Genomic DNA, 15,735 nt, shown 5'->3' with positions numbered 1-15,735 from the left:
AGATCAGTAACAGCAATGTTTTGTTTAAGCTTTAAAGTGTATTTAGATCGAATTTGCACGTGTGCACGTGCAAATTCGAACGTACTGCGTTGCTGAGATATACCTATGTTAAGGATAATTTAAGCGAGCATTGTCCGTATCAGAAACTTTTGTTTACAAATAAGCAGTGAAAGTTCTCGATGGGGCGCCCCAGCCGATTCACACTTGGGAATTACTCTGTGAAAGATGTCTGTAATACTCTAATAAAACAAATAGTTTATTTTCGCGGGCACAACCACGTTCTAAAAACAGAACATGAACTATATTGATTATTAATCAATATCACTTTGGAGGGCATTGAGAAAATGAAATATGGAACAAGTCAATAAAGCAGTCTGAACAATTGTGCGAGCGTGGGTCAGTGGACCCAAATACATTTGAGCTCTCTAAATTCTGCATTTTAGCCTACGAAATGTACCTCAATGCCCGACAAAGTGATGATAACTTCAGCTTTGCAAATGGCAGTAGAGATAATTGAAAAAATTATAAAAAGCAAGGGTTGAGAAATTAAGGGGAGTTGGACCTTATTTTTCCTATGTATGTGCACATACATGGAAACATAGCCCAAAGTGTCAGATGACATCTATTTTATCATCAATTCTATAGAATTGATGATTAATTTCTCTTGAATCAAAAGAATATTCTGATATTTGTGACAGGGAAAGTCCCTAAGTGAGCAGCTGTTCTATGCTGGGGAGAAAGGGGATGTTGAAAAATGTTCAGAATTGATTAATAGAGGAGCAGATGTGAACTGGAAAGCAGGTTCAGAATTGGTAAGCATAATATTGTATAACCGTCCACCCCTCCCCCTCTCCCCTGAGAAAAAGTTCAGGCTATTCCCTACTAAAAGTTGCTTTCGTTATGTAGCACAATTGGTATACTTTTACATTATTTGGCCTTTTTTTTCTTTTATATAGTTGTTTTAATTTGCTTGTTTACAAATTACTTGTTACTTAGCGGTGCATATAACCCTTTAATTCCCATGAGTGACCAAGAGAGAATTTCTCCTTACAATATCAATACACTACCAAGTAGGCAAGCAGTGAGAATAAAGACAAATATGAATCAACCAATTACTTAGGTTGATCTAATACCAAATTCCCTGAACTAAGATATTTGAATTGTGTGGTAGACAGTAAGGAGAAATTCACTCATAAGATCTTGGGAGTTTAGGGTGTTATCAGTGGTGATCAAACATTTCTTATTCAATGACCAGGTGAAACATCAATTTGTTAATAAAAGTTCCAATTTATAAACTTTTGACATTTTTTTTCACTGAAATCATAACTTTTTTTCTGTTCATGAAATCCTCAGTTGATTGTGTAAAAGTGATTAGATTACAGTCTACAGAGCTGAAATTTCCTGTCTTAAGTGCTGATTTTCAAGAAGAAAATTGAAAAGACTTTAACTTGGCATTTAAGGATTAGGACCCCCAAAAGTAAGCTTTCAGTCTCACAGGTGATGGCTACAAAGTCAAATTCTCAGACTCTGTTACAGTAGATTGAATACTGCTTTCTATGCTTTTCTTAGTGGTTTAGGACCCCATTGATGCAGGCAGCTAAAAGTGGAATGACTGCAGTGTGTAAACTGTATTTGGAAAATGGTGCCAAAGTTGATGCATTTACAAAGGTATGTATATTTAACTGGTAATCCTTTCAAACATTCAAACTGAACATTTTGTTGGATCATATATTATACATCAAAATCAATGGGAGACTTCATCATAATTATTACATAGTTATGATATTATGTCATATTTTAGTTATATGATAATATCAGAAAACAGGCAAGAATTTGAAGCTTGACTGAATCAAAGCATTGTTGGCAATTACATAACCTTGCATTTCAGGACTGGCTGACATTCTACACAAAGGGAATCTCTGAAGCAATATTCTAATAATACTTGGCAAGCCACTGAAACAGATAATTATTGTCCACCACTGAAACAGACATAATTATTTTCCAAAGGTTATTCTGAGGGAGTGAAGAGCTAATGGGCCAGCCCAAGCTGTCTATTTAGCCTTAAAACTTATAACCATGCAGTTATAAATTATGTAATCAAAGTAATTCTTCAATTGTTTTTCAGAGTCATTACACTGCATTGACATTAGCAGCCCGATATGGAGAAACAGATGTATGCCAGCTGTTACATAGAAATGGAGCGAATGTGAACAATCAAACAACGGTGAATGATATAAATTCAATGCAATGTTCCAACTGTTTTGTTTGGAATTACTTTCTGCAGTATCATTTTTATCCTTTGTTGTTAAGGGTAGAATCTTTTTGTTAACTGTTAATTATCTGTCATGAAGTTGTTCATTCTGTTTCTCCTGTGAGGGAACCTAAAAAATAATGCTTACCAATCTTAACTTGATTTTTGGTGTGTTACCTTGATTGTTATTGATATGAGGTTTTCTGGCTAGTGATAAAAGAAAAATGAATAGATAATTAATAGCTCAATTAATTGATCACTTTGTAAACCCTCTTCAGCCCCCTACACTCCCCTCCCCTCCCCCTACACAAGATCATAAGGGTTAAATTGAGATCAGTTGCAATTAATTACCATATTAAGTTAAAGGTAACTACAGAGAGCAATTTTCAATAATTTGAGTTTTGCGAACAATTTTGGGGTTGTTTTTGGTTTTTTCTCCTGCTATATGTGGTTGATTCAGAAAAAAATTACACTTTCATTTAAACCAATCAGGTCCAAAACTAAAAACAACAGCAACTTTGTCACTGACATTTTTATGCACTGTTACCAGTTTGCTTGGTTTTACTCTGGGTCCTCAAGCAATTTTTCTTTCCTCTGATTGGCTGTTTTCAATTGATTACTTATACAATCAATCAAAATAGGTTTTTATCAGTAAGTTAAAGATGAGGGCTTGGCAGAGATAATTTATGGCATAGGGTAAAATATGGTCCAGTAAAAAGTCCATCAATCAGTAGCATTTACTAATACAACCACCTCACACCCCTCCCTGCATACTAATTGCTCATCTTCCACCCCTCCCTAAGTAATAACAGTCTGCCTCCCACCCCTCCCTGACTTCTGATGGTCTTCCTCCCCCCCAATAAAATGATCCAAAAAGTGGACCAAAAAAAAAAGGTTCAAAAAAGTGGTCCAAAAAATAGTCCAAGTGTCCAATGTTCCAGTCCATATTTTCACCCTATGCCTTATTTACAGTATCTATTTTCCAGTAGTTGCAGATCTTTATGATTGTTGATAATTGATCATATTCATCATTTTATAGTAAACACGGATAAACAAAATTGATAAGCATTGGTATGTGTTTTAGGATGGTGAGACACCACTTATGTGGGCAGCTCATAATGGCCATTCAAAGACCTGTAAACATCTTTTGAAATGTGGAGCAAAGGTTGATCTTCAGGATAAGGTATGTGCAGCAATTTACAGACTCAGCAGAGTTAAGGAGGCATGACATGAAAAGGTTGTTCCAAGATTTTATCTTGAAGTAAGGGTTCATGTCTCTATGTTGCAAGGATATTAAATGAACTTTTCAATCTCATTTTTAAAATGTTTTCTCCTCAGCAATAGGATGCTTAAAATTTTTACAAAGCAATCCTGCCACTTGAATCTGTTTCAGTATTTTCAGTGTATGTTGATTTTTATACTAAACTATTTTTTCACTGTTAAACCCTAGTACTGTTTCACAGCACTGATCCGTGCTGCCAAAGGTGGTCATGAAGATGCCTGCTCAGTTCTTTTGGAGGCTGGGGCAGATGTAAATGCTACTTCAAGACTTGGAGATAAGGTATTCATTTGTCATTTTTTACACTCTCTATTGTTTCTCTCGTGTTTTGGTTAAAATGACTTCCCTAGTAATTCATTTTTGCTGAGGTGAAAGAAAGGAGGAACACAAAGGCAGATTAAAACAATTAAACAAAAACCTGAAATGCAAAATCAAGAAAGTGCCATCTACCTAATTATGACTGTGTGACACAGAATGATATGATTTCAGTCTTTGATGAGGAACTTGAACTAAGTGCTCAATAGCTGTCATTTAAAGATGTTTTTGATTGACAGGTCTGGGATGCTGAGTGCTGGGCCACAAGTAATAAGCATTCTCGTATTGTGAAGCTGATAGAGGTATGTTTTGCGAATTCCAAAGCACATGTAAATCGCAATCGAAAACCTGGTTCGGAAGTAAAGAGTTTTTTTTCCTTTTATTTTTTTCAGAGTCATAAGGTCCGCTGTTCTCTTCTTAAAGATGGCTCTGATCCGCCCTCTTACGTTACCCTTAATGTATGCGGCGCCGTCAATGCAGGGAAAACAACTCTCATTGCAAAACTGCAAATGAATTTCGTGCAGCGACGACTGAACAGGCGAAATGAACCGGACACGAGCCAAGATATGTCTTCAAGAACTGCTGGGATTGGGGTGGGGATCATTAAAGTTCCTGGGGTCGGTGAGTTCCGTAAAATGGACATGGCGGGTCACACTTGGGCTTTCACAAGCAATGAGTACTTTATTGGCAAGAGGACGTCCATATCTTTGGTCTTGTTTGACTTGAGTAAAGCAGATGAGGAAATCAAAAAGGATTTGTTCCATCACCTGGGTTCGTTGAAGGCCAGGGAGACAAAGGTTGGCGTACTTCGTTTTCGTCCAGAAGTCGTGTTGATTGCGACACACATTGACAAGGTAGAACTGGGTACTGAACCGCAACTTCGAGCAAATGCCTATTTCAGGAAGGCAAAGGAATGCTTTCAAGCTTACCTGAATTTCTATCCTGAAGCGATGGTCTTGGATTGCACTAATCCTAATGATCATGATTTCGAGTCGTTGCGCCATTGCCTTAAGGAGCTTCGTGACAAGATAATCAAGGTAAGTTCCTTTTTTTCATAACTTTCTAGGAACATGTGAATACTTTTTCCAGGGCTCTAGTATTTTCTGCAAGCTAACTGGAAAATGCTTGTCCCATGGCGATGTTAAAGTTACCTTAAAAGTGTCTTATTAGTTTTCTTGCTCCACCAACGAAACTAATCTCACACCATTAACGATGCCATACTGTAAAGGGCGTGGCCAATAGGGGGAAGGCCTTTAGGGAACACAGGAAACTTCTAGAAAATAGGCAAAGAAAAGTCACTGGTATTCAATATCTTGACAACTACTGAACGATTCTTTGTGTCTCTGCTTTTTGCTGTGATTAGCTGTTTTGATCATCTCACCTCTCCGATGCTCTCTTAAAGAGATCAGCTCTTAAATGAGTTTACCAATAAACTAATACTCAAAAAGACGCAGATAATTAAGAGTTGTTGATGGGCAATGTGGAGGGTTTTTAAGGAAATGTATTGCTTCATTGTAGTTCTTACTTGGTACCTGTACATGTGGCTTTATTACCTTTCTTGTTGTGCTTCTAAACAAATAGCTTTTCTATTTTCCTATTTTCCGGTGTAAAGTACGTATCTCGAGGACTCCACTGTTCTGTTTGTATTTCGTACAGCATTTACTCTTGGAGCTTTGTAAGCAAATACACGGTCTCTTCTCCCTATATGTCAATGTTCCTGTAACAATCATTTTAAGCGTAAGCCCCCGTTAAATTATGGAGACCCGTTTACATGTAAGTTTAGAAGTATACAGTTTCTCATAATACTTGATTTCCTTCGCAGAACTCTGATCGAGTGCCTCGCCTATGTGCACAGCTATTGCCTGACATTCGTACGTGGGCAAAGGAGAGAAAATCGTTTCCTGTTATGTCCTGGCTGGATTTTGTTGCCAAAGTGCGAGAGATCAACAGTACTGCTGACGAAGAAGGAGTCAGAAATATCGCTTTCTATCTGAATGAAAGTGTCGAGGTAACAGAATTTTTTTTGCAACCGCTACAATTTACAAAAACAAATGCATTAGAAATGTACATTCTGATATGCACTTTTCGGAAACTTTGAATCGTAAGACAAAATTTACCTTTGTTAAAGATCTAGGAAAGCTTAGTAAACTCTCTTTCATTTCCTGATCTACGTGCTTGCTCTACAATTTTCAGATCGTGAGTGACACTTCCCCTGAGCTTCGTGACAAAGTCGTCCTTGACGTCAATTGGCTGACATCTCACATTTTTGGAATCGCCTTGGCTCCCGCCAACTTCCCGCGTTCTCTCCGATTCGACAGAGTCGGTGGAATGGTTGAAAAATCCGACCTGGAAGCCACCTTTCGTGAATGCCCTTTGAAGCAGCTTATAGAGCTGTTGGTACGATTTGAAGTGTGTCTCCCATGGGATGAAGAAAATCTTGTTTGTGAAAAATACCTCTTCCCTAGTCACCTGGAAACGAATCGCAATCTGGACGATTTATGGCCAACAAAGTTCGGTAGAAGTGACAGCGATCGTTGTGTTGTTGGCCGTATTGTCGAGTGCAAGAACAAAACGGATGCTTTTCCTAACAGCTTCTTCCCAAAATTCCAGATCCGTTTGTTGAAACGCTTTGGACACAAAAGCCCAGTTTGGAATCGCGGCATCAAAATCGCAGATGACACGGTGGAGATCCTTGCCACACTTTCATCTAACCTAAAAGCGGTGAATGTCTGTGTGTGGGCGCCTAAAGGATGCGAGGAGCGTTGTTACTACTCCCTGACGTACATCGAGAGACTCAGGGATGATCTGCTTGACGAGGTTGCCGGGGGGATCGAGTTTGTTGAGAAAGCCATGAGCATCGAGGTGCTGAAACGCAGAGAATTTGAGGGTTACCCTTTGAAAGAAGTGGACGAGGCGCTCAAGAAAGGTGGTCCAAATGCCAGACTTACGCTAGAAACATGTGCAGTAAACGAAAGGGCGATTGATGTGCGATACTGCGGAATCAGACGGTACTCGCACCCGTGTGATCACATAAGTCACTTCCCGCTGAGGGAAAGAAAGGCATTATCCAAGATACTGGACTCTAATATTGAATCTGATCACTTACAACTGTTGTCAAACCATCTGAAAGTGCCCGTGGAACACGAGGATAGTGAATCTGGTAGTGTATCTCATAGAGAGTTGTTATTTAGCGCTCGAATAGAAGTGAGAGGGCTAACAATGTATATTTTAAATACATCAATCCATCTGGTGTTGAGTTAGAATAGTTTAGATTATAACAAGCAAAGAGAACGTACAACGAAACGAACAAAGAACGAAACATCCAAACAGAACGTGTCATGCACCACGGTAGTGACACGTCCTGTTTGGATCGTTTGTTTTTTTGTTGTTGTTGCCGGTGTATGTGTTGGTTTTCTGGATTGAGTTATCATGTTTATATTTTTCCACTTCACTGATAGAGTAGTTTTCACTTTAATTTAAACAATTTTCTTTAACTTTCATACTGTTTTAAAAACAGAATACGTGACCATTTGAGAATGACGTGTCACAGTAATACTACAACTATGCAACTCTGATGCAGATTTTTTTGCTAATTAACGATGAAAACTAACGAGAAACTCGTTAGTTTTCGTGAGTACACATTTTCAGCAGCAACCCATTCCCCTCTTCCATTACCCTTTCCCGAAGATAAAAAAAATCTATACCTACTCGACATGTGAACTAATTCAGTAAATGGTTTGAACTGTAGGGTAACAGTTAATAGTGTGGTTTTATCGTCCGGGCGAGAGTAGAACTGAGCAGGACTCTTGTCGGTAGCGGTGGCTGATGTTTCGACAAACTTAGCAGATGTAAACTTCCGAGTCGAACCGATTGCCAACTCAGCTTATATCTAATCGCATGTTAACTTGGCCCAAACAATAACAGGTGCTTTTATTACGACTGGCACTTCCAAACAGGAGGTCGTTCTTGGGACAGTAAGTTGATTCTTTGTCCTAATTTCTTTGTTTCAGGTTTCACTAGCGTTATTCCGGGAAGTAAAACAGATCGGTACCTCTCACGCTGTGCCTTTGAACGTGATCTGAGTACAGATGACTTGATTCAAGCTTTTGAGCGTGCCAACCAATTCCAAGCTGCTACAATTGTTAGTCAGTGGCTTGCCAACGTTCACAGCGCTCAAGACATTAATGCACTGGACAGAACTAGAGGTGAAAGCAGCGCTTCCGAGAGAAGCTATTCCATTCGTTCACGCAGTCGTTGGACAAGTGGAGCGTCCGAACATTCTGAAGTACGAACAAGGAGTACGGAAGGGAGCAGTGCCTCTGAGGGAAGTCCTTCCTTAGTAAACAAAACAAGTGTTAATGGGATAAGGAACCCGCTTCCACGGGCCAGTCCTCAACAAAGCTTTGACTCCCCCGACAGAAAAGAAAGCGGTGCATCGGAGAATAGTCTTCACTTTGATGTGGAAAAAGTGAGGTCTAGTAGTGGATTTTCTTCCTCAGGAGGCAGTTTCACTGGAGGAAACTTACGACCTCGTTTTGAGAGCGCAAGTTCAGCTTCTGGGCTCAGCTACCCAACTGAAGAGTCCTTCTGGGTGTCTCACGAAAGGCTTTCTCGTGAAGTATCTCAAACTAGTTCAACAGAGCAAGTTGTACCTGAGCGTCGTCTTGTTGCCCATCCTTGCTCGAATTGTAAATACTGTGAAACAAAACTACCTGCACAAGACAACGAAGGTACCGAGCCACCCCTCAGCATAGAAGAAACATCGCAAGATACAGGTGCTAATGCACAGCGGAAAGATTCTGATCGCGACGCATTACCAAGTCCCATCCAGGTTTCTGATGGCGTGTCTGAGGAAGAAGCTACCGAAAAAGAATCAATTCCAACGTGTGAGACTGCAGGAGAACCGGAACTTGGCGAATCGTTTCCGTCGATAAGGCAACTTATTCCCGAGCTCTCCACGAGGTTGAGTGTAAATTGGAGGCCCGTTGCTGTTGATCTTGGTGTCAGAGGTTGTGACCTTCGACGTCTCGAAGACTCCAGCTTGCTTCGTGTCCAGGCGAGTGGAATGTTGAAACTCTGGTTGGATAACAACAAGTGCTCCTTTAAATGCGCAGATTGTCAAAACATGATCTCAAAAAGACTTGCAGAAGCATTTGAAAACGCACATCGAGCGGATCTCATGAATTTCTTGCAGCATTGAAGAGTTAAGTAAACTCTTTTGAATTCGTTCTTTGGTGTTCTGTAAGAATGCCTTTTCGTTGACAAAAATATCGTCTACCGTAGGAATTTTATACGAGATCTGAACAACTGCGCGCCTTCCACTCCCCTAGTCCTGTAAAAGTCAACTGATAACCTGTAACTAGGCACTGTATATATCGCTAGTAATTTTTCTCGTTGCAATTTAATTTATTGTTGGTAGGAAAGTTTGTCCAAACCGATAAATATTTAAATCGAAAACGGACGCTATTTTTTCTAAAAAAAGTTGTGAAAAACGGGAAAAGGGGAATCATTTTTCATTTTGGTTTCCCCACAAATTCACAAAATGAGCCTTGATTAAGAGAGAGAGAGTAGGAAGAACAGAATAGCTGGGCCGGGTGTTAAAATTTAAAGCGACATGTGCACAAAACAATCAAGAGTTCGATGCACAGATCTAGACAAGAAACAATTTTCCGACTCACTCTTAAGTTACTTGTTTAATAAATGTACTAACCATAGGGAGGATAAGGAATGTTTTTAGCAGGGCAATATTATTAATTTTCATCATTACATGATGTTGTTTTATTTTAGATCTGAGTAATAATTCCAGATTTGAACAGAATGTTGTACAGTTTTTTTTTAATGACAAGGGCAGTGTGATGTCATAGTGACGGAATAAGATGTCGTTACGAGCATTTTCTATATGAAATTTCTTGACTTACGTTGCCTCTCATTATTGGCTGAATAAATTAAAACGTCTGTAGTACCTAAAGAATTGTAAGGAAAAGGCATAGTCGTATATGAAACTGAGATTTCAATATCATTGAAAAATCTTCTCCATAAATACTGAAATTGTTTTCTGTTCTTTGTCTGTAAACCAACAAGCAGAATGTGATTGAAAAACTACATCCTTGCCCACACATTTTCCCAGTACTTAGCTGTCGATAAAAAATCTCACATTTGTACTCCCCCAAACATTTCACCATATGATCTGGATTGGGCGGCAGCACGGTTGGTAACATGCTAACTGATTCCAACGACTGATTGCCTTTGGATGTTTTACATTTATTATCGAATTCTATCAACGATAAACCGCAGAATGCGTTCAGAGCATACCGACAAGGGCAATATGGTTTCCTCACTGGGGGAAGAGGAGGTTTCTGTCACCCGTCGTGGCTTTTGCGAAGTGAAAATGGGGATCAGTTATTTAGGAAGCCAAATTTTGATGACAGAGAGGATGATAACAATGACAAAGTTAATTACTTTGTAATTTAGTATTATCAACTGAGTTTATAGCGTAAATTGGCCACCGTAAAGAGTTTAAAAGCCGACGTTTCGAGCGTTAGCCCTTCATCAATCGCTCTGACAAAGGGCTAACGCTCGAAACGTCAGCTTTTAAACTCTTTACGGTGGCCAATTTACGCTATAAACTCAGTTGATAATACTAAATTATCCTGCTATACTCTTCCACCGACTCGGCACCAAAGTTTCTTTAGAAACTTATCCCTTTTAAATAAATACTTAATTCATCGGGGACGAGGGAATCAGATTCACAGACGTACATCTCTCTAATGAATCTAAGTGCCCTTTAATTTTTTTAATTACACTACACAATTCGACTAGAGAGTGGCAATTCAGATACTCTTATCACGTCTTCTCCCAAACGTCTATCTCCCTTAAAAAGAGCCATTCATCTTGACTCTGTGTGACTACAATCCGTAAACACTTCATCTTTGGTGAATCTGTCAAAGTAAAGTTTGCTTTGCCTTCTACAAATGATCCAACTGTTACAAAGTCTCCACAGGATTCTGCATTAGTACCAGGCCATGACCAGGTACTTCTGGGTTTCTCAGATTCAAAATTTGCTTGAAGGACACCAAACTTTAACCAGTCATTCACAGCTAAATTAGAACCAGTGTCTACAAACACTTTCTCTACATTAACAGCTTGATCAAACTTCACAGTCACGTGGTCATTAGTATGAACAGTCTTTCCCCAAAAGTATCCAGAACCACCTCTGTAAGCATCTTGAGGGCTCCCCAGATTTGATGCTATCGACGAGGAAACTTCCGCTGCTGGGTTTAATCCGTTGTATTTATGATCATAAAGGTCAAAGTATCTATCATAAGAAGTATTTCTTATCCACTCCTTTTCTTTCAGAGAGGATCGAAGACCTTTGTGTTGAAAGAGAGAAGCTGCAGGAACTACCAAGTGTACATTACCAGTTCCTTTTATCATTCGCCAATACCATATTAACCAATCCACGGGCATTTCGTCATACATTAGATAAAAATACGATGCAACATTCTCGAGATCTTTGGCCTGATAAACTTTTGCGACATGACCCATAGCGGAGATGTCAAGCATTGGCCAGTATCCCTTTTGGGAAGAGATAAACTCATCCATCTTTGGAATTAAACTTGGAGATGCATTAACATCATCCTCAATGTGGAGGTAATACGTAGAAAGATTTCTACTATAACACATCAGAAAGGCAAAGTCTATATTCTGCTTCGAACGCCATCTCCTCCTATCCTGCGAGTCACCATATTTCAGCTTAAGATTAGACAAATCAGGATAAAATTGAGGTGATGTTTCAATTACATGTAGTAGATCTTCCTCAATTTCTTTCCAGAAGAACTTTAAAAGATCTAGAGCTGCATTCGCTTTTAAAACTTTGTCAAAGTCTGCGAGGAATACAACTATGAATGTTCTCTTTTTGTCAGCGTCATTCATTTTGTCCAATAAACTTTGGATCGTTTTTAAGAGATAGTTTGCCCCGTTGGGTCTGCTTATTGAAGTCATACCTATCGTCATGTGCCCTGAAAGTGAACAGAATGTAAACTTCAGATGATAGACCAAAACATCGCTGAGTGTTATTTTCAGTTCCTTGCACTATGACATAGCCTGCAGAACCGGCATGATTTTTAACGTCTTACAGGCGAACGGGCGTGATTCGTACTTCACGCTCGCCTCGCGCTTGCCATTTTTTGACTGAAAGACGCAAAAAATTACACTTGTCCTGCAGGCTACCTTTGAAACATCTGCGAGGAAGTCAACCAAGTGGATTGGGCGATGTAATAGTTGCGCGCCATTTTTAAACGCGAGAGCTGCAAGTGATGGAGCCTGGGAGCAAATAACACCTTCATTGAACATTAAAAGACTGAAAAATAATCCAGATGAACTTCACATAATACTTACTCTGTTGGGATGGATATCGTCCAAGTTTATTCACCAGTGAGCTTCTTAGGACTTGGCCACTGGGGCACAAATGATTTCTTATTTCTACAAACGAAAACCACACAAACACGATATCAAAAGCATACAAGGCAAACTACGTGCATGAGTTCAAAAGATGGAGTTCATTGGTGTAAAATATGAAGCATTTGAACTTAAAGTGATGTAACGAAAAAATTGGCTTATGAAGATTATGATGAGCAACCTGCCTGTATATTCCATTTGTGATTTATCGTTGGTTGCCAAACTTTGAAAGTTTTAAAAGTGCTCTACACACCATTGATCTTGATTTCATAGTTAGAGTTTATTCTAGGGTGCGGCTTTGCGGGATTTGCGCAATTTGAAACAAAATGGCTCTCGTATCAATCAATGGGTCACTGATTGATACGAGAGCCTCACGCGCATTATAATTTTTAAGCCTCTACATGTCACAATTGCCTTCCTATTGACTAAGCCCCCACGTTACGCTTCGTTGATTAGTGTGTTACGCCAAGCTGTCTAGCTTTGAACTTTTATCAATTATGTATCAACATTGTTCCTTTAGGGTTAGAACCTCCAGTGCTTTGTCGCTCACTCCCACAAACCTTGTGCAAATATTTGGGTTAGCAGTTTTATCGAGAGCTTTAATCCTCAGAGATCGACAAGACTTAAGCCCAAACATGTTCACTAATTAATAAATTAAGAAGTGTATTAAACTTGATCTAGTGAGTTGAACAGTTAGCTGAATAAAGAAGAGAAGCCAGAAAGATAAGTCGTAACACAACTTTTCGTTTTCTCACTGAGCGGAATATGCAAACACGTTCGAACACCTTTTTGGATATCCTCTTTCATGCCACTTTCTCAAAAAAGAGCCCTCCCCAGTCCCCAGTTGTCGCCCCCACTGGCTTGTGGCTTTGTCGGTTGACTACGTGTCGCGGTCTTTTGTCTGCTGGAATCGTCATCTCTGCTGATATTCTTGGGCAATGAGGTCGACTGGTTTCACGTCACCTTATGATCGAAGCATTCTACACTAACGTTTTCTCTTTGTTGTTATTATTGTGGTTTCCTTTGTTATTGTTGGCCCTAAATTTTTTTGATTTTAGCATAGTGAATAACCACAACATTTTTGCGAATTATCACAGTTTACAAAAACAACATATAGACGTTGAAGTCCCATACGAAATACCCCTGAGACAGTTGAACTGTGGAAATGTCACAAAACTATGGTTGATGTTGACATTAATTTACGCGTCATTAAGTTCTTGTGAAAAGGACCTTCACAAACGAAATATTTTTGCATATGAATGATCTTGTTTAATGAAAATCAGAAGGAGAGTGATGCATTCATTTGAGACACGGAGAAAACTATGTCGAAGTAAATGGTGACGAATCTCGAGAATCTTTGAGACCAGTCTTAAATTGACAAGACACCCAACAAAAAAAATATTACATTTGCAACGTGCTTCTGTTGTTTTTCGTCGTGTTTGCGCGTTCAAGCGATAAAAAGCCTAATACATCAGACAACATTCATAAAAATCCTATGGTTTAGGCAAGAAGCCACGCACCTTATTTTTTTTTTCTCATTTTTTTCCAGGTCCTTGCTGCTATGGCTTGATTTGCTTTTGACTCGTGAGTTTCTCGACATTCAAGTGTGGAAGAGATGTTCAAACTTAAAACGTATGATATTATAACTATAATAAACAGTATTAGAGAGGTGCAAGATTGCGGACTAGTCAGACAAATACAAAACAAATGTGACAAAATGGAAACCCGACAGCCGAGCTGGGCCTTGGTTGAATTCCCGCTAGTCAAAAAATGTTCACAGAATTTCCAATTATAGGTTCTATCACACTTCTTGATAGTAGGGTAAAATTTCCGCACAGCCCCATCCTACATTATGCATTCAGTTCTTGAACAGAGGAAACAATAACAAAAACAATACATTTCCGTTGGGAAAACAGATTTGTTTTACAATAGTATGGGGCTGTGCGGAAACTTTACCTTTCTAAGCAATCACTGATCTGAACTCTCTCGTTGGGTTTGCGTGAGGTTTTGTATAAGCATTTACAGAATATTTCTGACTGTTTTGTATTTTAAGCCTACTCGAGATCGTGCCCGATCATCTGATCTAAATGCGCCGATAACCAAGCGATCTCTGAGTAAACACAAGCTCAGAAAATTCGTTCCAAAGTGGAATAATTCAATTGGTCTTAAGTTTCTTAGCATTTCGAGACAAGCACCAATCATTCGAATATTCTGCAGGAATATTCACTTAATTAATATATCTCGCCGGCTAGAAGCAAAAACATTGCGATTTTATGTTGCAATCAAGTTCGGATATTTCGTGAATCGCTTAACATTTCGAAAAGAACGATTGAGACTCCCAAGAGGTTTGAAAGAACCTTTTAGTAGAAAAATGCATGTAATCGGATTAGAGGAAGCCTAACTACCAAACATTTAGTCAAAGTTAATAATTGTCAAATGAATTACCCACAATCTTGATACACAACTTTTCGTTGCAATGTTTTGTCTGTTGCACGTTAGAATACTGGAGAGCTAATTATCAAAGGAAAGGAAAGCGTTGGCACGAAACAAAAATTTAGTTTCGACTTACAGCTTACAGCTTCGTTAGCCAATGCATAGATGACTTCGATAAACGCGACAAGAAGTATACTGTAAAAGCGTGCGACTCGAATGAATAAAAGTACTGACAATCATTTAAGTCACGACAGGCTTGGTTAATCATGAACATTAGCCTGTCTTCGTTTAGTTTTAAGGTGATATACAGTTATGAAAACACCTTGGATAAAATTGTCGCACAGCCCCCTACAACATTATGCATTCAGTTCTTGACTAGAGAAAACAATGACAAAAACAACATATTTCCATCGGGAAAACAGATTTTTTTTACAATAGTATAGGCTCTGCGTAAACTTTACCACACCTAGGAATAAGCGAAATTAGTTAGAAAGACCGAAAAAATCATTTGGTTGACAATATCGCTTACTAAAAATTAACGCAAGATCAGTATGTTATCTGACGGAATCATGGCGCGCAAAGGATCTTTTTAGGAGCCCGCTGCCATCGTGACACTGTAATTAAACACAGATTTTCCCATACGCAAAGCTCTCGGTTTCAAAGTTTGTTTACTCACCGATTCCAATAGGAAATTCGCCGACAATTTCATTTACTTCTGTTCGTCCCATTCGCCCATGAAGAAAAACACATATAGAAAAGGTACTTATCGTTAATATCACCAGCACTTTTATGGAACATTTCGAATAAAATAGTCGCTGGATTCCTCTCCTCGTGGACACCATCATTAATTTGCGTCGCCTGCTTACTTGTTTGTTGTGTTCAAAATCCGCTGACCGAAAAAAATTATAAAAATATATAGCTGGACTAGACCAACACGATCTCCACTGCAAATGAAGAATTATCATAACTTCTCAAATGACACAAAATGAAGTATAATCAT

The 15,735-nt window shown here is 39.0% G+C and overlaps 2 protein-coding genes across 3 annotated transcripts in view; one reads left to right on the top strand and one right to left on the bottom strand.

The window, feature by feature from the left end:
• LOC113681960 (uncharacterized) overlaps nt 1-9,893 on the top strand; it is a 10,400-nt gene extending 507 nt beyond the window's left edge. The window contains exons 2-11 of the mRNA XM_027199101.2: nt 699-812; nt 1,570-1,668; nt 2,126-2,224; nt 3,336-3,434; nt 3,702-3,812; nt 4,085-4,147; nt 4,238-4,882; nt 5,668-5,853; nt 6,039-7,005; nt 7,856-9,893. Coding sequence (XP_027054902.2) covers nt 699-812; nt 1,570-1,668; nt 2,126-2,224; nt 3,336-3,434; nt 3,702-3,812; nt 4,085-4,147; nt 4,238-4,882; nt 5,668-5,853; nt 6,039-7,005; nt 7,856-9,045 — 3,573 coding nt within the window. The 3' untranslated portion in view covers nt 9,046-9,893. The remainder of the gene's footprint in view (nt 1-698; nt 813-1,569; nt 1,669-2,125; nt 2,225-3,335; nt 3,435-3,701; nt 3,813-4,084; nt 4,148-4,237; nt 4,883-5,667; nt 5,854-6,038; nt 7,006-7,855) is intronic.
• Nucleotides 9,894-10,611: 718 nt separating this feature from the next.
• LOC113681963 (alpha-1,6-mannosyl-glycoprotein 4-beta-N-acetylglucosaminyltransferase) lies at nt 10,612-15,730 on the bottom strand. Of its 2 annotated transcripts, none has more exons than XM_027199103.2 (3): nt 15,412-15,730; nt 12,243-12,326; nt 10,612-11,863 (listed from the first exon to the last, which is right to left on the bottom strand). In XM_027199103.2, exons 1-3 carry the CDS (start codon nt 15,698-15,700, stop codon nt 10,689-10,691), a joined length of 1,548 nt encoding a protein of 515 aa, XP_027054904.2. In that variant the 5' UTR covers nt 15,701-15,730; the 3' UTR covers nt 10,612-10,688. The 2 variants fall into 2 exon arrangements, with proteins under 2 accessions (XP_027054904.2, XP_089064654.1); XM_089208528.1 differs by lacking the exon at nt 15,412-15,730 and adding an exon at nt 13,088-13,268.
• Nucleotides 15,731-15,735: the final 5 nt, after the last annotated feature.

The sequence above is a fragment of the Pocillopora damicornis genome, chromosome 6, assembly GCF_964200805.1.
Source record: "Pocillopora damicornis chromosome 6, jaPocDami1.2, whole genome shotgun sequence".
Lineage (NCBI taxonomy): Eukaryota > Metazoa > Cnidaria > Anthozoa > Scleractinia > Pocilloporidae > Pocillopora > Pocillopora damicornis.
This window is presented reverse-complemented; position numbering and strand designations above follow the sequence as displayed.